This window comes from Eleutherodactylus coqui, chromosome 6, assembly GCF_035609145.1.
Source record: "Eleutherodactylus coqui strain aEleCoq1 chromosome 6, aEleCoq1.hap1, whole genome shotgun sequence".
NCBI lineage: Eukaryota > Metazoa > Chordata > Amphibia > Anura > Eleutherodactylidae > Eleutherodactylus > Eleutherodactylus coqui.
Window position 1 is genome coordinate 114,664,353 of NC_089842.1, and position 24,457 is coordinate 114,688,809.

Genomic DNA, 24,457 nt, shown 5'->3' on the forward strand with positions numbered 1-24,457 from the left:
TTAGTAAGGGAAGTGTAGTGCAGGTGTCTGTAGGTTGGCACACAGGACCACTTACAGTTTGGAGATTCTCTGGGTCCTCCCTGGCTGACATCCTGCATGCAGTCCCTGGTTAGCACCCAGGTGAGGTCCTTCCCACTGAGGTAACCAGGGCTGCCAGAAGAGAGATGCCACCACTGCCGCTGATAAGTCCTGGAACCTGCAGCATGGGACAGCCTGGAGGGACAGGAAAATCACTGGTGTTTGGTGGAGGGGAGGTTTCTTTTATGCTCTTCCTGTCCCTTCAGGTCAGCAGGTGAGCAACTTCCAGCGTATGCTGTCATGATGTCGGAGGGAAAAAATAAAATTTTCTCCAAAATCTTCCCAATTTTGTCCCTTTTAATAGATATACACAAATTCTACTGGTCTATTTTTACCACCCTAATGAAGTACAATATGTGATGAAAAAACAATGTCAGAATCACTTGGATATGCAAAACCTTTACAGAGTTATTCTGTGTTAAAGTGACACATGGCAGATTTCCAAACTTTGACGTGGTCACTAAGGCACAAACAATTTTAAGGGGAATCTTGTCCCCTTAGGTTATAAAGATTCACATATAATCGTTGAAAGGCTTCGGCTATCTCCTGGGATGAGGTAGACCTTTTACCAGATTGGTATTTGATTGATTTAATAAAGTTTTTAGTGTGAGATTTGTTTAGGAGGACAGACATAAATCTGCTCCCCTTGTTGCCATGTGCATAAACCGAATGCTTTAGGAAGAAATGTTTTTTGTTATATCTGGATTCTAGTAAGCTTATTAAAGAGGTTGTCCCGCGGCAGCAAGTGGGTCTATACAATTCTGTATGGCCATATTAATGCACTTTGTAATGTACATTGTGCATTAATTATGAGCCATACAGAAGTTATAAGAAGTTTTTCACTTACCTGCTCCGTTGCTAGCGTCCTCGTTTCCATGGAGCCCGTCTAATTTTCGGCGTCTAATGGCCAAATTAGACGTGCTTGTGCAGTCCTGGTCTTCTTCTTTTCTCAATGGGGCCGCTCGTGCAGGATGCCGGCTCCGTGTAGCTATGCCCCGTCACGTGCCGATTCCAGCCAATCAGGAGGCTGGAATCGGCAATGGACCGCACAGAAGCCCTGCGGTCCACCGAGGGAGAAGATCCCGGCGGCCATCTTCAGCAGGTAAGTAAGAAGTCACCGGAGCGCGGGGATTCTGGTAAGCGCTGTGCGGTGTTCTTTTTTAACCCCTGCATCGGGGTTGTCTCGCGCCGAACGGGGGGGGGGGGGGGGGGGGGGGCGGGGGGTTGAAAAAAAAAAAAACCTGTTTAAGGAGCTCCATGTGTCCACGACTCCCAGGTCTTGCAGAGTGCTATTTAGTTTTCTTATTTGTTTCTGTGGAACCCCAGATCAACCTGTTGAGGAGTCCAGCATGGAATTTAGTGTAATGTTCCAGTCCCCGCCTAGAATGATGGGGGCCTCTGCAAATTCCCTCAGAATCTCTAGCTGTGCAACTAACCATCCTACCTGATTGGACTTCGGGGCATATAGGTTTGCTATTGTTAATTTAGTGTTGTTGATCAAGCCTTTTAAGAATAGGACTCTGCCCATCTCATCTGAGTATTCGGCTTTAAGTGAGAATTTGATGGATCCATGGAACATGATGGACACCCCCTTTGAGGCTGAGGTCGGATGAAAGCTATGAAAACTTAGTGGGAAAAGTTTTCCTGGGAGGGATAAGCACCTACTTCCTTTATAATGTGTTTCCTGCAACAATAGAACTTTAGTATTATACCTTTTCAGAAGTTGCGAGACGTTAAACCTTTTCTGTGGAGAGTTGAGACCTCGGACATTGAAGGATGTAAAAGATATTGTTTCTATGTATGTGGAGGTGCCGGCGGGCACAATTGTTTGATTGGTTGGGTACCTAAATTGGAAAAGAGCACAACACAGGTAAAAGCGTTCCCCCCCCGAAATGTAAAGTGTGTTATTGGGTAGGTGCGACTGAGTCGTTAACCACCTGTTCCTGTTAGATAAGGGGGTGAGGAGTGAGGACAGAGGGTAAGGGAAAGATGTGGGAAGGAGGGAAAGGTAGGGAGAGGATAAGTGCAAGGAAAGATTGGATAAATGGACCAAAAATAGAAGCCGTGCTTATCCAAAAGATACGGAAGGGTTCTTACAAAGTTCGGAACCCAGCCGTATGAGTGAGGCGTGAGAATTGCAAGAAGTCTGGTTCTTGAAAAGTTTTGCCTGATTGGAGGGGCACAAAACAGGCACTTTCTTAATGGGGTGCAAAACTTGAAAAAATTTCAGTTAATCTTGAAAATGTGGAACAAGAAATTCAAGAACTAAGTCTTGATTTAAAATGCATCATAAGCTCACTCAGTTATCACAAACCGAGTGAGCCCGGGAAACAGTGGGGGGACCCAAGTCCCCATAGGGGTCTTTCAACGGTCAGAGGAGGTAAGGGCTCGGCTTGAGAGCTCAGGTGTCTCTGAATGCATCTTCTTCTCTGTTTTTCTACTTTTGCTTGCTCTTTGGCGATTTTGAGTGTCCCACAATGTGCCAGTTTTCTGGTGTAAAGAGATGAGGGAGTGGCGGGAGATCCGGTAAAGGGAGCCAGTTGGGGAGATTGATAGGGTCGAGGCCCAGGTGAGGCCAATAGTCCCACAAATACTCTGGTGTACGGATGTTTAGTCTCTTGCCTTTGTGATTTATGCCTAGGCCAAATGGAAACAACCAGGCATATTTCATATTTTTTGATCTTAGTGCTTCCAGAAGTGGCCTCAGCAGCCTGCGCTTAGCGAGAGTTGCAGGTGAAAGGTTTTGGAATATCTGTATAGGGATACTCTCGTATTGCAGGCTCCTGCATTTACGAGCTGCTTCTAGTATGGCAACGGCATCAGGGAAAGCAAGAAGCTTGCACACTATGTCTCTAGGGGGGTCTGCAGCGGCTGGTTGTGGTCTTGGGGCCCTGTGCACTTGTTTTATGGATATTGAAGTGGCTTTCTCTGTCCCCACTAGATCAGTGAAGATTTTCAGCACTACTTTCTTAAGGGCTTCCGGCGCCCATGATTCGGGGAGACCCTTTATGCGTACATTGTTCCGCCGATTGCGGTTTTCTAAATCCTCCTGCATGAGGAGCATTTTGTTTAATTGTAGATGTTGCTCTTTCAATAGGCTGGCCATTCCCATAGCATGTGTAGTGATGGTGGCCGACGATCCCTCCAGCTCCTCCACTCGCCTCGCCATGTGTCTCACCTCTTCCTTTATTTCCGAGAGATAGGCAAGAATCGGGCTCATGGTCTTGGTGAGCAGATCCTTCATAAATCCTCTGGATAGGGGCTCTTCCTCCTCTGCGTCCGACTCCATCTCCTCCTCTCGCGCTATACACAGTGTAGCAACAGCTGCCGGAGACATCTTGTTTGCCGCGTGTGGAGACCGGGCACCCTTCTCTTTAAGAAATCGCTGCAGATCTGACTGACCTCAGGCTGGGCGAGGGGTCCCCGAGTGGTCTCCACCTCTCTCCTTGCTGATCTTCCCTATTCTGGATATGAGAGCAGCTGGTAAGTGCCTGTGAGCAGTGCCATCACGCTCCGCGGTCAGGCTCCGCCCCCCTGGTTAAAATTAGTTTGAAATATTTTAAGTTCTTGAGGTATTCCTTGATTCCTCCAAGGGTTACTTCTTTCCTCAAATAAAACGAGGGTTTTTTAGTCATAGGAACACTTGCCTGCATGGTGCACAGATGACAGATGGGGAACAATGGGGTTCCTGTCCAGCTTATGCCTGCTCTAAATCTTGGAGTTTTACAGAGTTCAGAGCAGTTTAAGTATTGATTCAAACAGAAAATAACATTTGTGGGAAACACGTAAAAATATTGTTGGCCAATGGTGTATTGTTTAGTACCAGACACCATCTTTGAATGTCTATCAAAAGAATATTCTTCTGGGCAGAAAACTAGATAGTCCTTATCGGCTATTCATTTAAAAGTTTCTCAAAACCTTATTGCAGTTTTTGCGGGGAAGGTTAGATCCAGGGGAATGGTCCCTAAAACTAGACATTCAATCTGTTGATCTGGCTAATCCCAGATAGACCTCTTGCATCAAAGATAAATTCGAAATACAGGAATTTTTTTCCCTAAGTCCAGCAAACAATCCCCTGACGCCAAATGCATCTTCATAAGTATGAGACATGGATTTGTCATATCTTTTTCTCATTCCCTTAAATTCCCAGACTTAGCATAAAAGCCAGAACGGCCGGACCAGAGTTGTATGCATTGCACAGCGTTGTCAAAAGGCCCTGGTTCCCCGTGATTGTCTTTCTAGGCGATACAGACACTGATTCTGCTAACTTCAGGCAGGACCCTTTTTTTGTCTTGTGTCCAGTGTTCTGTCAGGAGTTCCTCTGCACGAAGCTGGTGGCCTGGTTTCCGAGTGGCAGAGACTGAGACACCAATGATTATTGTCCAAGACAATACACACTCTCTTAAGGGTTGAAAGAAATCCACCTCCAATATATACGAGACTCTGGAGAATATTCTGCAACTCGTACAGAGCAGATAGTCCAGATTCCATCAGCCTGAATATCATAAGATCTGGGATCCTAGTTTAGGGTTAGACAGCCTCGCTGAACATCTCTTTTAGGCCAGTATATTCAGTATCACGGAAAGGCCTATCCATCAAAGTAGCCTTGCTAGTAGTTATTACAACCCCTGGGTGGATTGGTGAGATATAGGAATTATCCGGTAGAGTCCTACCTAAAGGTGCTTGATGACAGAATTGTCATGAGACTAGACTTATTTCTCTTTCCTAAAGTGGTATCGACATTTCACTTGATAAAGGGAATAATTCTCCCTTTCTTTTAAAAAAATAGATAACATATTCTTTAAATATCAGAATGAGGGAAAACCAGCGCCTGAGGATACCATCGCTGAATGGATTAAAACTTCATTTCAGAGGACATCTAAAGCCAAAGATCTGCTTTCCCCTGAGGGGTTGAGAGCCCACACTTCCTCATGGGCTGAATGTAGTCAAGCTCTACAGAACGTTTGTAAAGCTACAACATGATGTAACATCCACACATGGTCTAAGCATTATCGCTTGGGTCTCGATACTGATTGGGAGCTGGCCTTTGGGCGAAAGGTTTTCCAGGCAGTAGTTTTCCCTCTAAAAGCTTGATGATTTGGTATAACTCCATATGTGCTGTCAGGATGGAGGTGATGGAAAGACTATAATTATTTCTTACTGATAATTCCTTATCCATGAGTCCATCATGAAAGCACATACATTCCCACCCTTGTAAATTACTGTATATTGTGCATGTAAACATAACAATATGTTGTTTTTTTCAGCTACAATAAAAGACTAGGCCACGTATCCGTTGTGATGATTTGAAGTCACTGGAGAATGGTGGTGGGAGGTGGCCTTAAGAACTCTTCCTATTCCTGTCCCAACGAGCTCAGGTGGGGCAACCTCCATGTGTGCTGTCATGATAGACTCATGGAAAAGGAATTATCGGTAAGAAATAATTCTAGTATTTTTTTTTACAAATATAAAAACTTTATTGATCTTTTTTTATCCTAATTTTTAGTCCCCCTAGGGGACTACAATGTGCGATGCTTTGATCGCTCCTGCAGTATGAAGTAATGCTATAACATTACGTCATACTGCATTCTGACAGGCAGCAGATGGCTTGATAGGCCGTCTCTTAAGGCAGCCCTGGGGCCTTTCAGAAGGCCCCCAGCAGCCGTGACACCTGCACAGCTCCCCCGATCTCACCACGGGGGGGGGGGGGGGGAAGCGTACATCGTTCGGGGGCTTTAAATGCCGCTGTCAGAATTGCGATTGTGACGATTGCCCGCGGGTGTCAGCTGTAGTAAACAGCTGACGCCCGTGCTGTATGCAGAGAGATTGCCCCACGACCTCTCTGCATGCATACCCTGATACTGCAGGATGTAAATGTACATCCTGGAATGGGAAGGGGTTAAACACTGGATTACTAACACGCAATATGGCTTCAGCTCTCTCCTAGTCATCACAGTTATCCTGTATGGTGGGTCACCATCCATCTATGGCTGACATCTTTGGTATCGTTCACATGTGCAGGCTATTAGTATATGCAGTCACTCCTCCCCATCTGGGCTGGGTTGAGTGGGTGACTGCATATTAGCCTGCCAGGAACAAGCTGCTCCTCCACACATTATTGTCTGGCTGACTACATATCTTCAGGGCTTAAGGCCATTGCGCCTGCCCTACGGCGATTGTGCCGGTGGCGATTGTGCCTGCCTTATGGCGATCGTGCCTATGGCGACCGTGTCTGCTTTGTAGACCTTCAGGTATTGTATTTTTGGCTTTTTCAGTGAATGTGTTTTTTTTCTTTCTTTTTCCTCACCTCTGTGATTTTATGTAATTTATTGTGAGTTAGCGTAGGTACTGACGGAAGCGGTGTGACCTCGACGCGGTCCGTCAGCCTATGCGTTTTGGCCAAAATGCAGTACCAACACCCGCATTTTATTAGTATGCATTAGTATCTTTGTATGTAGTTTGCTAGTTGGTGGGGGAGCCCAAGATGTCAGCCAGTGTGGCCCACCTTGGAGATACAGGGCAACCCGCTGTCATATCAGCCAGGGTTGATATCCTGTATGGTGGGTCACCATCCATCTATGGCTGACATCTTTGGTATCGTTCACATGTGCAGGCTATTAGTATATGCAGTCACTCCTCCCCATCTGGGCTGGGTTGAGTGGGTGACTGCATATTAGCCTGCCAGGAACAAGCTGCTCCTCCACACATTATTGTCTGGCTGACTACATATCTTTAGGGCTTAAGGCCATTGCGCCTGCCCTACGGCGATTGTGCCGGTGGCGATTGTGCCTGCCTTATGGCGATCGTGCCTATGGCGACCGTGTCTGCTTTGCAGACCTTCAGGTATTGTATTTTTGGCTTTTTCAGTGAATGTGTTTTTTTTCTTTCTTTTTCCTCACCTCTGTGATTTTATGTAATTTATTGTGAGTTAGCGTAGGTACTGACGGAAGCGGTGTGACCTCGACGCGGTCCGTCAGCCTATGCGTTTTGGCCAAAATGCAGTACCAACACCCGCATTTTATTAGTATGCATTAGTATCTTTGTATGTAGTTTGCTAGTTGGTGGGGGAGCCCAAGATGTCAGCCAGTGTGGCCCACCTTGGAGATACAGGGCAACCCGCTGTCATATCAGCCAGGGTTGATATCCTGTATGGTGGGTCACCATCCATCTATGGCTGACATCTTTGGTATCGTTCACATGTGCAGGCTATTAGTATATGCAGTCACTCCTCCCCAATCTGGGCTGGGTTGAGTGGGTGACTGCATATTAGCCTGCCAGGAACAAGCTGCTCCTCCACACATTATTGTCTGGCTGACTACATATCTTCAGGGCTTAAGGCCATTGCGCCTGCCCTACGGCGATTGTGCCGGTGGCGATTGTGCCTGCCTTATGGCGATCGTGCCTATGGCGACCGTGTCTGCTTTGCAGACCTTCAGGTATTGTATTTTTGGCTTTTTCAGTGAATGTGTTTTTTTTTTCTTTCTTTTTCCTCACCTCTGTGATTTTACATCCTGGAATGGGAAGGGGTTAAACACTGGATTACTAACACGCAATATGGCTTCAGCTCTCTCCTAGTCATCACAGTTATGTAGCAGTATCTATTCAGCAGCAATGTTTCAGAATTTATGTCTGTGCTCCCCAAGAAGCTAATTCACTTCCTCAAAAGTATCAAGATTTGAAATCAGGATAGAGGGGATCAATCAGCATGAATAAACAGTAGACCAAATTCAATTTCCCCTGTTTTTGCTGAAAACCATCTGCACTCTGCCCATTGGTGCCAAATTTCTTCTCTTTTTGCATCTTAACTACTCCTAACAGCATGGTAGTTCAGCATATTAACATCACTTCTCACACTTTCAAGTAAACATCCGGCTTTTCCTGGGCCTATGCTGACATCCATACTTTCCTCTATAGCGGAAAGTGAAGAAAACTGTCACGCCTGCAGCAGAACTCCACTGTCAAGTATTACTTACATAAAGCTACTACATACACAGTATAACATGGACATGCATATACTGTATTTGAGGAATTTATAGCATTACTAAATGATTGCGAATATGTACTGACTTGTATAGTTATGCTAAATATTTATTTTATTTCATGGGGGGGGGGGTGCATTTCAGTGCAACTCCTTTATTATTCAATCCTTACTGGATGGTTGATCATACGCACATTTTAAAACCCATTGTAGACTGAGAAGCAATTTCCCCCTATTGTTATTTATATAATAAAAGTTGTTTAATATTGTATGCTAACCAAAGATAAAAATTATATAATAGGCTACCTTGACTGTCACATGAAGATAATAATACTCATCATGTGATAAGTAACAGAAATTGCAAATTGATTTTCTAGTAATCGTATAAATAGCTTGAGGTGTAGAGCCAGTTACTCAGTCAGTCCTTACTTATCAGACTGTGGAGGTTAGATAATGGATTCCTCTGCCTGTAAGATCTATCATGTAGACGGCTTTGATTCCAGACAATTTCTGGAGACTTACTTTTCTGATAAACCTGAAATGGTCTTTATAGAGGAAACCTTGAGATTTCCCATTGAAAATCTTACAAAAACTTTTACAGCTGGTATGTATTTTCCTATGTTTAACTATTCTTATATATGTTTTCATATTCCATTTATTTATTTTACTTTTTCATACTTTTATTATAGAACTATTTTGATCCCTACAACACTAACTGTATCTCATTATCAATATCACATTGTGCCTAATGTAACACCCACCGAGCACTATGCAGCCCATAAGGATACCAGGGGATTTTCCTATCTCCTCTCAGTACTTAAATTGATTTTAAACAGTTGTTAATAATAAAATGCAAAAGCAAATAGTTTTTTTAGAATATGGTATTTTTGGGGGAAGAGACAAACAGTCATATCACCTATAATGCTCGTCATACAGTCTTGATAATTGAGTATTATAAAGAATGTCTAAGGGTTTAGTAGAGTCATGTCGCCCTTGTATTCTCCAGAACATTTGGAAAGTTGTTGAGGGTATTGAAAGTTTAATCTAAAATTTCAAAATGCTGCTGCTCTTAGTTAGAGAGACAAGATAATCTTGTAGGTAATAAAAAGATTTTGACCGAAAAATAGCTAATGACTTCAAAACTACCTACCATATTTTTTATTTTAAATGATGCATTTTTATTCCACCCAAAGCTGGGTGGGGGGTCAGTGTGTCTTATAAAGCGAGAAATCCAAGCTAACCGCCATGATAACGTGTACTTTTAGTGCGACTGCACGTTTGTTTTTTTTTGGTTTTTTTTGCACCATCGTGAGTTAGTTAAAAAACTGATCTCCTTTCTTCTTTCCACTGCTGCCTGTATGTACCGCTGATTGGTGGTGGGTACAGGCAGGAACTGCTGCTGCTCCCCCGCCTGCACCACTCAGCTAAACACCTCCCTCCCTTGAAGTACAGTGCTGATAATCCAATATTCTTATGCTCACCATTAGCAGAAAAAATTATATTTTTCAACTAAAAAAGTTTAATATATTCCATCTATTGTCATAATGCTGTGTTGAATGGAAGATTCTATGGAACTGGGAAATATTATTATACACGAACAGATAAATGTCAACACTGGGAAGATCAAGAAGATACTGTTGGAAAAATAGCAAACTAAGGTCACACCTGTATAGTATGTAGTACTCAGTAAATGGTATAAAATTCAGATCCCCAGGCATTCATGAGAAAATGCAGATGAAATTTCAATGAAATTTAAAAAGCCAAAATGTATCTAACAGTGCTATGAAAAGGAGATTTTAGTTTCTCAAAAATGTTTTCAACACACAAATTGTATTCCTATTATTTCTAAGCCTGCATTTTGCTGTGTTTTGCTAACCCCTTCCTGACACACATACAGCTACTGTATACAAATCCTAACCGCACATGATCCATGCAGTTAGGATGTATATAGATGTCCACAACATTGCTGTGTATGCAGTTGGCTTGGGAGCAGAGCTCATCTACCTTTTGGCCGCCTGCACACGAGCGGGTCGGATCCGGCAGCGAGAATTCTCGGCGCGGGACCCGACCCGAGAGCCTGCAGGAACGAGCGCGTACTCACCCGCGCCTGTCGGCCCTAGCTCTTTCATGTGCCGGCTGCCGTGCAGCCGGCGCATGCGCAGACCAGAGCCGGCGGCCGGGTGAGTGCGTGCCCCGCACAAAAATAGGACATGCCGCGGTTTGTTTGCCGCGCGAGATTTCGCGTGGCCAAACCGCGGCCGTCTGCATAGGAGTGCGTATTGTAATGCACTCCTATGCAAACTTTCAGTGGCGGAAATCCCGCGGGAAATCCCGCGGCGGGATTTCCGCCCGTGTGCAGGCGGCCTTAGAAAGAGAACGTTGTCAGCGAGAGAAGATAAGAATTTGTTGGACCTAATACTTCTGGCTGAGAGATTTTCAACAAATGTCTAGATGATTAAAATCTCCCATGATCACTGTAGGCCAAATTTAGATGGGATGAATGTCGGGCACATGATGCCCGACTCTCATCCCTGCATACACTGCTTTTGCACGGGAGCTAGTATAGGGGGGCAGGGAGGCTGCAGGAGATTTCACTACTTGCACTCCCTCACCACTCGATTTATGCAGCATAAAGAATGGACAATGAGCTGAACAATCATCATTCAGTGTAAAAACAAAAGCAGCCATTCAGTACTGAATAGCTGCTATGTTAAGTCAATGGAGAGGGGCAGGGGAGCGCAAGGAGAGAAATCTCCTCCAGGCGCCCCGCTGTAAGACAGTGATACTAAAGGCCCATTTAGACACAACGATAATCGCTCAAAAGATGTAGTTCAAGCGACTTTTGAGCGATCATCGTTGTGTCATTTACAGCGCAAGATGATCGCTCAAGATGAGCGATCATCTTGCGCTGCCAGTGGAGGATGCAGAAGACAAGCCGGGCATCCCCGCTTGTCTTCTGCATACAGCTGTTCCCCCACTCTGAGCGCCCAGCTGTTATACAGCTGAGCACCTGGAGCAGAAGATGCAGAAGACAAGCTGGGTTTCCCCACTTGTTTTCTGATCAGAGCCCCCAGCTATTATACAGCCGAGCGCTCAGTGCCGGGTATGGTGAACAGAGCTGGAACGCTCTGTTTTTCATACTCATTCTGTCATCAGGGAGCATCTCTGCGCTTCACGATATTGTAGTATGAGAGAGATACTTATCCAAATGCCAAGGAGGGGGCTTCTGAATATCATACCCCCTCCTGTCCAATAAGTGCCGTTCCTTTGTTATAATTTCTACCATTTGGATAAGTATCTCTCTCATACCACAATATCGTGAAGCGCAGAAACGTTTTTTTCTAATAGAACATATATAAAATGGCTGCAAAAACAGGTGCAAAGAAATAACCCCTCAGCACTCCTTATGGGAAGTAATGCTCAAGGGAACAGATGTATTCCATGAAAGAAAATCGTTCCTTTATTGAAAAACAATTCCACTGTACAACGCGTTTCATTGTACAGTGGAATTGTTTTTCAATAAAGGAACAATTTTCTTTCATGGAATACATCCGTTCCCTGGAGCATTACTTCCCATAAGGAGCGCCGAGGGGTTTTTTCTTTGCACCTGTTTTTGCATCCATTTTATATATATTCTTCACAGTGGGTCCCACTTGCCAGTGAGACCCAGACACTCAGCAGCTCTCCGGATTTAGCCCTTGTGGATTTGTGGAAGCGTGGGAACTACAGCTACATATCTATTACAGGTTAACTTGGACGTGCAGGTTAGTGTGGAGTCTATCCAGGCTCCACTATTCACCGGGTAAGTCCAATATCATATTACTTTTTCTACCCTCATTTCAGTTATCTTGCTCTTTTCAGGAGCGCCATCCTAACATTTCTACTTTTCTAATAGAACATTATTTGTATCTCTTTCTCGGGGGGCTCTCTCTGTCAAGGCAAGCCCTCCCCATGTCCTGCAGCTCTCCCTACACCCTTGGGATTGGATATTTGTGGATGAGATTTTAAAGATATAACCTTGTGGTGCATTCCTACTGTGTTTCCCGTGTTATCAGGGAGCTGGATACAGCTGAAACAATAGTATCAGCTGTATCTTGCTGTGAATCCGAATCTGTTGTTCCAGCCATATATTTCTACCCAAACAGTATCTACAGAACTACTTTTCTCTGAAACTTGAATCTCTGTGGAGATGTAGGCTTTCATAACATAAAATGCAACAACTTATCCCTTTTTTATTAAGTCTGTTTCTTATAAATAAGTAGTATCCATAAAGCCTTGCATTCCAATCATATGTATCATCCCACCAAGTTTCTGTAATGTCTATGACATTATATTTATCTTCTTGTGTTAGGAGCTCTAATTCTTGTTTGCTTCCAATGCTCTGTGCATTTTTATAAAAACATTTTAGTTTGTGATCAGTGTCTCTTGCTCCCATACTTTCCTTTTGAATTCCTTGCATTTATTTTTCCTTTCTACTTTTAATAGTAAGGTACACAATTGTATTCATTAGCTGTAAATTTTTGACTGGCCTTTCATTTCCCTTCTCATATTGTTATAGTTTAAAGCTCTCCTGATGAGAGTAGCAAGGTTCCTGCCAAATATATGCTTTCCTGTCTTTGTAAGGTTCAAGCCGTCTCTAGCAAGGATTCCATCGAATAGGTAATTCATTTCATGGTCTGGAAATCCAAATCTTTGCTGATGGTACAGTTGACTATTCATGTTTTTTTTTAGAGAAATTAAAGGAAAACATATTTATGTAATATTTATGAATTTTACAAAAAGCAAAGCCCTGACAAAAAAAAAAATCACTTGGGCTATTTAGTGTATAGTAAAGTGGGTGGATGAAATAAGTTGAGACGTAAGGAGGAACCACAGTGACTCGCTAGCTATCAATGAGGGTTTAACATTTTACTGTTGAAGCTTCAATATTTGCAATTTATTTTTACAGGTCACATTAAAGGAGAGATCTTGATTGACCTCAGCACTGGTCCCATGATTCATCATTTGTATGCGGCCTGTGAGTTTTTCAAACACATTATAGTGCTGAAGGCCAGTGACAGATGCATCATGGAGCTGAAAAGATGGCTGGACACACGTACAGGAGCATTTCATTGGGGCCATGCCACACAGCTTCATGTAGACACAGAGGGAAACAGGTGAAACATTGGATCCAAAAGTAGGAGAAAACCAGCTGTCGTGGTCACCATTCCTGCAGTACAACTGTGCCTCTAGATCTCTTTTAATGCACACCATGATCCTAGATGCCTTGGCAGCAGCTATCTGACACTTATTGCTGCAGTTAAACCTCATTTACCACTTTTCTGCACAAACTCCAAATTTATCCAGATCCATCGGCAATTGTACACTGTCCTCTCTTGTGTTAAGTACTGCACATAATTTGTTTCATCTACAAATATTGATGCTTTACTGAGCAATCCTTCTACCAGGCCATTGATAAATATACAAAAAAGAATAGGGCCCAATACATTTGTAATGCTAGTCTATAGTTATAAGTATAAGCCTGACACTTAGTACACTGGTCTTGGTAGACTTTAAGTCTTTCTCCCAGTACTGGGAGCCAATAATCTACAGATTACTGCTAACTGCTGAGCTGTAATGCCCATAGTGATGTTGATGGGATAATTACTTTCTTTATTTTTCCCATTTCTTTCAGAGACAAGTTACAGGATAAAGAAGAAAAAATGAGATCAGCAGTTCAGCATGTTATTAAATGTGACTTTGAGAAAGAAAATATAATAGAACCGCTGGACCTACCACCAGCCGATTGTATTATCAGTGCTGGCCTTCTAGATGTTATCAGCAAAGATCATGATGATTGCAAGAGATACCTCAGGAAGTTCTCAAGGCTGCTAAAACCTGGAGGACACATCTTATTAATTGGGTCTTTAAATGCAACATATTTTACAGTCGGGAAAGATAAGCTCCATGTTCTCAAATGTGATGAGGATTTTGCCAGGGAAGCTCTAGTTGGAGAAGGCTTTGTTATTGATTGCTGTAAGGTTAAGGAGACAAAAGTTGTGAGTGACCTTTCTGACTATAAGGGCATCATATTCATTGCTGCTCACAAGGAGAAGTAGAAACTCAAAATTAGGCCTGCCAGTTAATAGTTCATATGTAAATCTTTCAAATAGAATTTAATAATCAAACCAGGGCTTCCTGTATGATCTAACTCACCTACAGAATTCATAGACAATTATATTAACGTGCTTAAACGTGTCTGATATTTTCAAACCTGCAATAGTTTTGTTTAAACTTATAGTTTCATCATTGCAGCATGATGCCAGTGCTGTATAGCAAAGAGTCTAATGTATTCATGAAGTGTAAGTTCCCCCACCCTCCAGCAACTGATTGCAGCCTTCTTCCTTTTACTATGCACAGGGAGAAAGCTATCAATCTGCAGTGGGAGATACCTGCATCTCATGAATACATCTGAATCCTGTTTTATAGCGGTGGCATCAAGCTGCTATGATTAAACTGTGAGTTCAACTAAATTATAGGATATTCACAAATTACATACACACTGCTGGAATCGGCATGTGTGACTACTTGATGCTGCTCTATGACAGAGCAGCATAAGGGCTCCCACATACTAGCGTTTGTGTTTTTTGTTAACGCGATTGTCAATGGGACTTTCTAATGTTAAAAATGCAACGCAACTTGCTTTTTTGGTGCGTTGCGTTTTTAACATTAGAAAGTCCCACTGACAATCGTGTTAACAAAAAACGCAAACGCAAGTGTGTGGGAGCCCTAAAGGGGTCACAGATTCCCTTTACAGGTAAATGGAGCTGGGTGTTGTGCTTTTCTTTACTTGGCCTCTTTGTGCATCCTGAGGTACCTGCCACCGGAGTCTGTTATGTAGATGAAAATCCCTGCTTTTCTGTCACCTGACATAACAGCAACGTACGTTAGTTTATGGTGCTTTAGGCAGGTGAAAGGTTCCCTTTAAATAATTGGTTAGTTAGTTGTTCTTAAAACCTTGTTTTTGGAATGTTTATTTGGACTGATAATAGCCCTGGGACCTCATTTGATCATCAGGGACATCATGGGGTATTGTATGACTGGATATTTGCATTACATCAATATGATAATAAAGGTAAACATTTAGCTTTGAATTGTGTGTTTTCTTTGAAGGGATCAGTATGACTTGGCTCCTCCTTACTACATGATTATGAATCTTGATGTATGAGCCATAAAATCCCTATATGTCTGAAACTCAAGAAATGAAAAAAAATAACAACATTCACCATGAACCTTTGCTCATCCTCAGGGCTCAATCACTTATTATATTTTATATAAAGTACTAACTACTCCAAGAAAGAGGTATATAAAACTCTGCTCTGCTACATGGCTGTATGCCTCTGTTTTCATATAACAGCATACAAAAGGTTTTGTTGAATTTGATATGAAAATCATGGTATGCTCCACTTAACATGTATGCAGATAAGTATATCTCCTCACATCTGTCACCCAAGGAGCCCATGTGACGGCACATTGAGGCTGTAGAGTTCCATACTATGAAGCCATACGGCTTCCATGCAATGCTGTGTAGCTCCATACACAAGGGTCTGCTGGGTGCATGAGCCCATAATCCTGTTAATCCTTTGGAAAGGAAAGATATAATGCTCAATCTGAATTCTCTCTGACTGAAACCCAGTATAACCCACCTTCCAGATGCTCTGACTACAATAAGTCCATTTCTCTTTCGTTATGCCCAACACACTCACTGAAATACAAAGAAACATTGTGGGTACATTTCATAAAGACAAATGAGGGACACTACCCAGTGATTCTCTGTAACTTCATGCTACAAAAGGAAGATAAAATATTGGAGGGAACAAATTAGTAGAGATGAGCAAGTACCAAAATGCTTGGGTGCGCGTTACTCGAGTCGAACTTTTTGTAATGCTCGAGAGCTCGATTCAAGTAACAATCCCCATTGAATTCAATGGGAGACTCAAGCATTTTCAAGGTGACCCATGCTCCGCATGGGGGAAGTTGTGTGAAACACCTAAAAACAACAGAAAGTCATGGAAACATGGTAGAAACGGATAGGGAAGGGCAAGTGCAGCATGCATGGGGGCATCTGAGGCTCCTAGGTCCCACTATTAAGCCAAATTGGGGGCAAGAGCCTGGCGGTCACCCCCCTAACAATTTACTTGGGACAGACCATAAGCAGCAAGGCACACAAGCTGGCACATCATAGCTAAGCACCACAATAGCTGCAACCAAGGCCAATCACCGCCTGCAGGTGACACCACTACCTCTTCTCCTGGGTTACATGCTGGCATTGCTGTCCAACCCCCCGCACGAGCCTGCGTCCACAGCGCACACAAAATTTTCCCTGCGCAGCGTTCAGCTGTCCTCATGCTACATGCTCGCTTCATAGCCATGTCTATTTAGAAGTGCCTACTGGATGAGGAGAAACCGGAGACACACACTGCAAAGGGTTGGCAGGGCTTGGCAGTGACCCTCTCTGAAAGTATTTGGGCGATAGCCCACAATGCTGATGAGAATTGTTGATAAATTGATGTACGATCATAATTTCAATCCTGTGCCACCTTTATCACAAAATTGTTAGGAGATGCAAATGTGGGCCTAAAGGGGACTCAGATGCCTGTTATTCTACACATCTCCACAATGCAGCAGTGCACGCTAACACCAAAGATTGGTTTGAAGCAGGAGGTGTTGCAAACGTAGCCACCACAGGTATACAGTGACCCTGTGAACGTCTCATTCAATCAGTTACACTTACTGTTAACGCTCCAATCCAGTATCTCGGATAACTGTGGTAAAATGAGAGATAATACATGGCGACCAGCGCTGATCCCCAGACCCCAAGCAGGAGGAGGAGGTGGCATAATAAGCCCGAGAAACCGTGATCGAGGTGGGACCCGCAATACTCTGTGTGGGAAGCACGTGAGCCGGCCCAGGGTCAGGCTTGGTCCCAGCCTCCACCTTGTGTGACCCAAGGTGCCATGACTTACCCATGTTCTCCCACACATGTCATTCAGTGCATTAGTGCCAGACAGCTGAACACCACTATGGGAAACCTTTTTGCACCCGCAGTATAGGCGGACCCCTGAAACATTTCTGAAGCAAGTGTATAGGTGGACCCTGAAACATTTCTGTAGCAAGAGTATAGGCAGACCCCTGAAACATTTCTGTAGCAAGAGTATAGGCAAACCCCTCAAACCTTTCAGTAGCAAGTGCATAGGCAGACCCCTGAAACATTTCGGTAGCAAGAGTTGGCTAAGTGTATAGGCGAGGGCCTGAAAAAAATTGGTGTACCAGGAGTACAAGTGTACCAATGAAAACTTGCTTAACCTCGAGGGCAGGTAAAATCCATAAACATTTTTTAAAGATACAGCTCATTGTTGCTTAATTTGTAACAGAGCCTGATGGCAGCCCTCAGAAAAAATAAAATTGGTTTTAACAGAGCCTTTTGGCCTTCTGAAAAATTGGCAGTTCAGCGTAATGACATCCTGTTTGAGGAGGAGTAATATCTGAGAGAGATAGACCAAATTACTTCTCCGCTTTTTTGAGGTGATAGAGGATGCATATTTCTTTTGAAGCAGCTAAAAGAATCTTTATGATCTGCTGCTTTCCACCGCTGAAGAAGAGAAGTCTGGGGAAATCCAGCCTTTGTTCATCTTTATAAGTGTAAGCATGTCGGCGCTGGCAGTTGACAGGTGGGTACGCTTAACTGTGATGATCCCCTCCAGCTGCACTAAACACCCTCTTTGACAAGACGCTAGTGGCAGGGCAGGCCAGCACCTCCAGGGCGTACAGCGGACGTTCGTGGTACATGTCGAGCTTTGACACCCAATAGTTGTATGGAGCAGGATCATGGAGGACGGTGGTACGATAAGCTATGTACTCCCCCACCATCTTTTTACAGTGCTCCCTCTGACTCGTTCTTGACTGGGGAGTGGTGACAGGTCCTGGATCACACCCACTAAACCCTGCAACCAACTTGCGAGGGAACTCATAGCCTCCATTGGTGAGCAAAAAAAAAAACCAGCTGGGCAATTTTAAGGGGCCAGTTATTATGTTACGGTATACTGCCATTGAAACGCCAGCCCGGGTTGCCCTGATCTCACACACAACTCCTGTCCCTGCCTACTTGCCTCCACTCCTGGCTAACCCCAGGCGGGCAACTGGGCAGCAGTCCCTACTCTCGCTAGGGACCGAGAAAGGATGCTGGAGTACCTGATGGAAAGTGCAAAATAATGACAGATAAGGCAGATGTAATAAACCAACACGAAAATACAAAGCAGACCTCAGGCATATGGAATAACCTGGCAGAAATAGCAAACAAGATGACAAGAGCAGGAGACCGACAGAGGCAGGCTAGCTAGCTCACTGAGGGAAACCAATAATTGGCAGTGATTGCAAGTCACTGCCAGACTTATAAACAAAAGCCTCCGCCCAGGGGCAGAGAGAGGGAGTAGCTAACTCCCAACAGACAATATAAAAAGAAAGCTAGTGCACGTCAGCTGCACTCACCGCTGCACGCGCATGGTGATGCGAGCCACCAGCACACCACCGGCCAGGCACCTGTGCCCTGGCAGCTGGACCACCAGCCAGAGGGACGCACCCCAACCGCGGGACCCAGCACCCCGTTGCCCCGGGAGGAGTCAAAAACCGCCACATGGTAACACTAGCCCTCTGCACAGAGGCTTACCTAGAGTGGGTGCTGGGGGAAAAAGTGGGGAATTATTGGCTCTGGCTCTGCCTCTCCCCCTGGCTACCCCACTGTCTCTTTCAACCTGTCCTGCTGCTGCACTTGCCTCCCCTTCTGAAGCCCTGTCTTCAGTAGGCTTAGCAAGCCAAGTGGGGTCAGTCACCTCATCGTCCAGCAGCTCTTCGTCTGAATCCTCTATGCGCTCCTCCCTCGGACTTACTGCCTTTGCTACTACCTCACTGACAGACAACTGTGTTTCATCATCCTCATCCACAAAAAGCTCTTGAGACAGTTTCCAGAAGTCCCCAGCCTCATCACCCGGACTCTGGGAAATTTCCAAATGTTGGGCATCAGTCACGACAAACTCCTCAGGTGGGTGAGGAACCGTTTTTTCCCACTCAGGGCATAGACCCGAGAACAGTTCCTGAGAGTCTGCTTGCTCAGAATCTGTCATTTTCCTGGAGTGGCGAGGTGGGAGGCAGGAGGAGCAGCCAGAGGATTCAGAGGTGCAGTCCCTAGCCCGGTAGTAGTGGACTGCATGGAAGACTGAGGGTTCGATACATTGCTTGACGTGCTATCTGCAATCCATGACAGGACCTGCTCGCACTGCTGTGCTTGTAATAGAGGTCTGCCATGCAGACCCGCAAACTGTGATATGAAGCTGGGCGGAGAAATACGGTGTTCTCCTAATCCCTCTGCAGCCGTCTGTGATTCACCCCGCCCAGGACCTCGGCCTGTGGCCACACCCTCACTCAGACGCCCGCGTCCGCATCCACGTCCTCGACCCTTACCCCTACTCCTCATCATGTCGGATAAAGGATAGAGCAGGACCCAAATAAATTAACCCACTGTATAGCGCTTAAAACTGGGGCTAATTCACTGCACACAAAGACTTGTGGATAACGGAGGCTCTATGCTGTGACAGAAAAAAATTAAACCGCTGTCTTGCGCTGATACGTAGGGGTAATTTACCATTCACAGAGACTTGTAGATAGAAGAGGCTGTATGGAGTGGCAGAAAAATAGTGGACAGTGCTGATAACTGTGGCTACTTCACCGCACACAAGGAAAGTGTATTGTGAGATGCTCTGCACAGGGGCAGAGAACTATTAACCCAGTGGATAGTGCTGATAACTGCGGCTACTTCACCGCACACAAGGACAGTTTATTGTGAGATGCTCTGCACAGGGGCAGAGAACTATTAACCTTGTGGATAGTGCTGATAACTGCGGCTACTTCACCGCACACAAGGACAGTTTATTGTGAGATGCTCTGCACAGAGGCAGAGAACTATTAACCCTGTGGATAGTGCTGATAAATGCGGCTGCTTCACCACACTCAAGGAAAGGGTATTTTGAGATCCTCTGCACAGGGGCAGAGAACTAATAACCCAGTGGATAGCGCTGTTAGAGAAATTTTAAAGAAGTACACCTAAATCAGGTAAAATCACTTAGTAAGAGTCACAAGTGACTTAGCCGTTAACCAAAAACTCAGATAGGAGATCTGAATCCAGTTAATAGTAATGAGGTTCTGGGAGTCCAGGCACCCGACACCATAATTTTATTGAGAGGAAAGGCATAACTATCATATAGATATGGTAAGGATTATACAAATGACATATATGCAAGATATAAGGTTATATACATTGTTGGCTAAAATATGATTTTCTCAGGCTCAAAATATCATATTTGGCGTAAACACATTGGAATTTGCAGATGTTGTGTAAAAAGCACAATTACAGGATAACCCCTACACAATTCTAGCAGCATCCTGATACCATTTCTACAATAATTTGGCTAAAGATTTAGTTTCCACAGGTTGGAAAAGTACGTGACTTCTGAAGTCCGTACATGGTTCATGACCAGGGCATCATGTTCTTTCTGAAGGCCTTAAAGGCATCATCAGGATGAACCAAGATCTATGAATCAAACTAAATTTTCTTTCACAACTCTCTCCTTAATTATCTCTAAAATGGCTTTCAAGGATGCTACCCTATCTAGAGAACTTTAAACAAAGTAGACCTGCTATCCTTGCTACGCTCACTAGCCCTGCCAGGAGAGACCTGCCCCAAGGAATGTCAGGAGATCTTCCTCCTACTCCTCTGCCCCATCACCCGATTGGTTCAGGTCTCTACTATCCCTATGCCTGTTACTCCAAACAAATAATGTATAAGTGGGTTATATACTTCCAAAATATTTCATCCAACAGGTAAAGTATATACGTGAATAAATGAGTCCAATAATAGTTCATTATAGTAAATTGTCCATGGCATGTATATTGTAGCCCATTAGTTTTGTGTATCTTTCAGAAATCATGGAATCCTCCTTAGGGCTCCCACCCACTGGCGATATTTTCTCCACTGCGATGCGATTCTAAAGTTAAAGTCGCAGTGCGAGAAAAATTCGGCATGACGCCGGGATATCGGCATCACGTCGACATATCGCCAGTCTTTTCAATGGGGCCAGCGGTGGCAGCGCTAGCCCCATTGAAAAGAGATGGAGAATGCCGAGGACTTCTGCCACAGCTGTGACAGCTGTGGCAGAAGCCCCCGGCATTCTATTCTATTGCTTTCAATGGGATCGGCACTGATGACGATCCCATTGAAAGCACTGCTATCTGCCAAGCCCTGTGGAATGATTATCGGGGAAGGGCTTGAAATATAATCATCAATAAGTGTGTAAAAAAATGTAAAAAATTATTACTCACCTCTCCTGCACTCAGCCGCGTCCTCCTGCTGGCTCCCCGGCACTGCTATGAAGCTCTTACAGCAGTCGGGGACTTAAAAATCCACGCCTCCTGAATGGGCTGTGCAGATTGGCTGAGGGCTCAGCCAAGAGCAGCTACTGCTTAGCTATTGGCTGAGCGCTCAGCCAATCACACATAGCCCTTAGCTATTCCTTCATGAATAGCTATATCTAATGGAAATGGCTCCTCTCCTACCTGAGGAGTTTGTCGTGACCGATGCCCAACCTTTGGAAAGCTCCCGGGGTCCGGGTGATGAGGCTGAGGACTTCCGGCAACTGTCTCAAGAGCTTTCAGTGGGTAAGGAGTTCGATGATGATGAGACACAGTTGTCTATCTGTGAGGTAGTAGTAATGGCAGTAAGTCCAAGGGAGGAGCGCACAGAGGATTCGGAGGAAGAACAGCTGGACGATGAGGTGACTGACCCCACCTGGTTCGCTAAGCCAACTGAGGACAGATCTTCAGAGGGGGAGGCAAGTGCAGCAGCAGGACAGGTTGCAAGAGGCAGTGGGGTGGGCAAGGGTAGAGGCAGGCCCAGATCGAAGACTCCCCCAACTGTTGCCCAAAGTACCCCCTCGCGCCAAGCCACCCTGCAGAGGCCTAGGTCTTCAAAGGTGTGGATGTTTTTCAGTGAGAGCGCAGACGACTGATGAACAGTGGTGTGCAACCTGTTTCGCGCCAAGATCAGCCGGGGAGCCAACAGTACCAGCCTCCCCACCACCAGCATGCGCAGGCATATGATGGCCAAGCACCCCACAAGGTGGGACGAAGGCCGTTCACCGCCTCGGGGCGCACCACTGCCTCTCCCCCTGTGCCCCAACCTGCCACTGAGATCCAACCCCCCTCTCAGGACACAGGCACGAGCGCCTTGCGGCCTGCACCCACACGCTCACCTCCGCTGTCCCCGGCCTCATCCAGCAATGTCTCTCAATGCAGCGTCCAGCTGTCGCTAGCACAAGCGTTAGAGCGCAAGCGCAAATACGCCGCCACACACCCGCATGCTCAAGCTTTAAACGTGCATATTGCCAAATTGATCAGCCTGGAGATGCTGCCGTACAGGCTTGTGGAAATGGAGGCTTTCAAAAACATGATGGCGGCGGCGGTCCCACGCTACTCGGTCCCCAGTCGCCACTATTTTTCCCAGTGTGCTGTCCCAGCCCTACACCAGCACATCTCCCGCAACATAAATCGTGCCCTCACCAATGCGGTTACTGGGAAGGTTCACTTAACCACGGACACGTGGACAAGTACTGGCGGGCAGGGCCACTATATCTCCCTGATGGCACATTGGGTGAATTTGGTGGAGGCTGGGACTGAGTCAGAGCTGGGGACTGCACACGTCCTACCCATACCCAGAATAGCGGGTTCTTCCTCGGTTCTGGTATCTGCGGCGGTCTATGCCACTTCCTCCAAACCCTCCCCCTCCTCCTCCTCCTATGCAACCTCTACCTCTCAATTAAGAAATGTGAGCAGCGCGTCGCCAGCAGTCGGTGTGGCACGGCGCGGTAGTACAGCAGTGGGCAAGCGTCAGCAGGCCGTGCTGAAACTACGCAGCCTAGGTGACAAGATGCACACGGCCCCCGAACTGTTGCAGAGTCTGACAGAGCAGACCGACCTCTGCAAGCCGGCATGGTCGTGTGTGACAGCGGCTGTAACCTGGTGGTGGCTCTGCAGCTCGGCAGCCTCACACACATGCCATGCCTGGCCAATGTCTTCAATCTGGTGGTTCAGCGGTTTCTTAAAAACTACCCTCACTTGTCTTACCTGCTCGGCAAGGTGCGCTGCGTCTGCGCACATTTCCGCAAGTCCACCATGGACGCTGCCACCCTGAGGACCCTACAACATTGGTTTAATCTGCCAGAGCACCGACTGCTGTGCGACGTGCCCACACGGTGGAATTCTATGCTGCACATGTTGGCCAGCTGTATGAGCAGCGTAGAGCAATAGTGGGATACCAACTCCAACATGGGCGGCGTAGTGGTAGTCAGCCTTCCCAATTCTTTACAGAGGAGTGGGCATGGATGGCAGATATCTTCCAGGTCCTCGGAAACTTTGAGGAGTCTATCGAGATGGTGAGTGGCGATGCTGCAATCATTAGCGTCACTATTCCTCTACTATGCCTGCTGAGAAGTTTGCTGCAAAGCATAAAGGCCGACGCTTTGCGGTCAGAACAGGAGACGGGGGAAGAGAGTATGTTGCTTGATAGTCAGAGCACCCTTATGTCTATATCTCAGCGCGTTTTAGAGGAGGCGGAGGAGGGGGAAGAGACAGCTGGGCACACTGCAGAGGGTACCCATGCCGCTTGCCTCTCATCTGTTCAGTGTGTAAGAGCTGTGGACGAGGAGGAGGAGGATCCTGAAAGTTATCTTCCTAGTGAGGACAGCCATGTCTTGCGTACTGATACCCTGGCACACATGGCTGACTTCATGTTAGGCTGCCTTTCTCTGGACCCTTGCGTTAGACGCATTCTGGCCAACGCGGATTACTGGGTGTACACCCTTCTCGATCCACGGTACAAGGAGAACCTTTCCACTCTCATTCCTGAAGAGGAAAGGGGTATGAGAGTGATGCAATACCACAGGGCCCTGGTGGAAAAAGTGATGCTAAAAGTGACAGCGCTAGCGGCAGAAGGCGCAGTTCTGAGGGACAAGTAGCAGGGGAGGCGCGGAGATCAGGCAGCATGTACAGAGCAGGCAGGGGAACACTCTCCAAGGCTTTTGCCAGCATTATGGCTCCCCAGCAAGAATGTGTCACCACTCCCCAGTCAAGGCTAAGTCGGAGGGAGCTGGTGAGGGAGTACGTAGCCGATAGTACCACCGTCCTAAATGATGCCTCTGCTCCATACAACTACTAGGTGTCAAAGCTGGACACAAGCTTGCGCTGTATGCCCTGGAGGTACTGGCCTGCCCTGCCGTTGGCGTCTTGTCAGAGAGGGTATTTAGTGCAGCTGGGGGA

General features: G+C 45.7%; 2 protein-coding genes across 3 annotated transcripts in view; both read left to right on the forward strand.

Moving 5' to 3' along the window:
• Positions 1-5,511, forward strand: part of LOC136632488 (nicotinamide N-methyltransferase-like) — a 103,196-nt gene extending 97,685 nt beyond the window's left edge. For both annotated transcript variants that reach the window (XR_010793175.1, XR_010793176.1), the window contains one exon: positions 5,346-5,511. The gene's annotated coding sequence lies outside the window, so the exon portion shown is untranslated. The remainder of the gene's footprint in view (positions 1-5,345) is intronic.
• A 2,956-nt stretch (positions 5,512-8,467) lies between these two features.
• On the forward strand, positions 8,468-15,181 carry LOC136632487 (nicotinamide N-methyltransferase-like). Its single transcript, XM_066607415.1, has 3 exons — positions 8,468-8,660; positions 13,005-13,212; positions 13,731-15,181. The coding sequence occupies exons 1-3, from the start codon at positions 8,510-8,512 to the stop codon at positions 14,152-14,154; spliced, it is 783 nt and encodes a 260-aa protein (XP_066463512.1). The 5' UTR covers positions 8,468-8,509; the 3' UTR covers positions 14,155-15,181.
• The last annotated feature ends 9,276 nt before the right edge of the window (positions 15,182-24,457 follow it).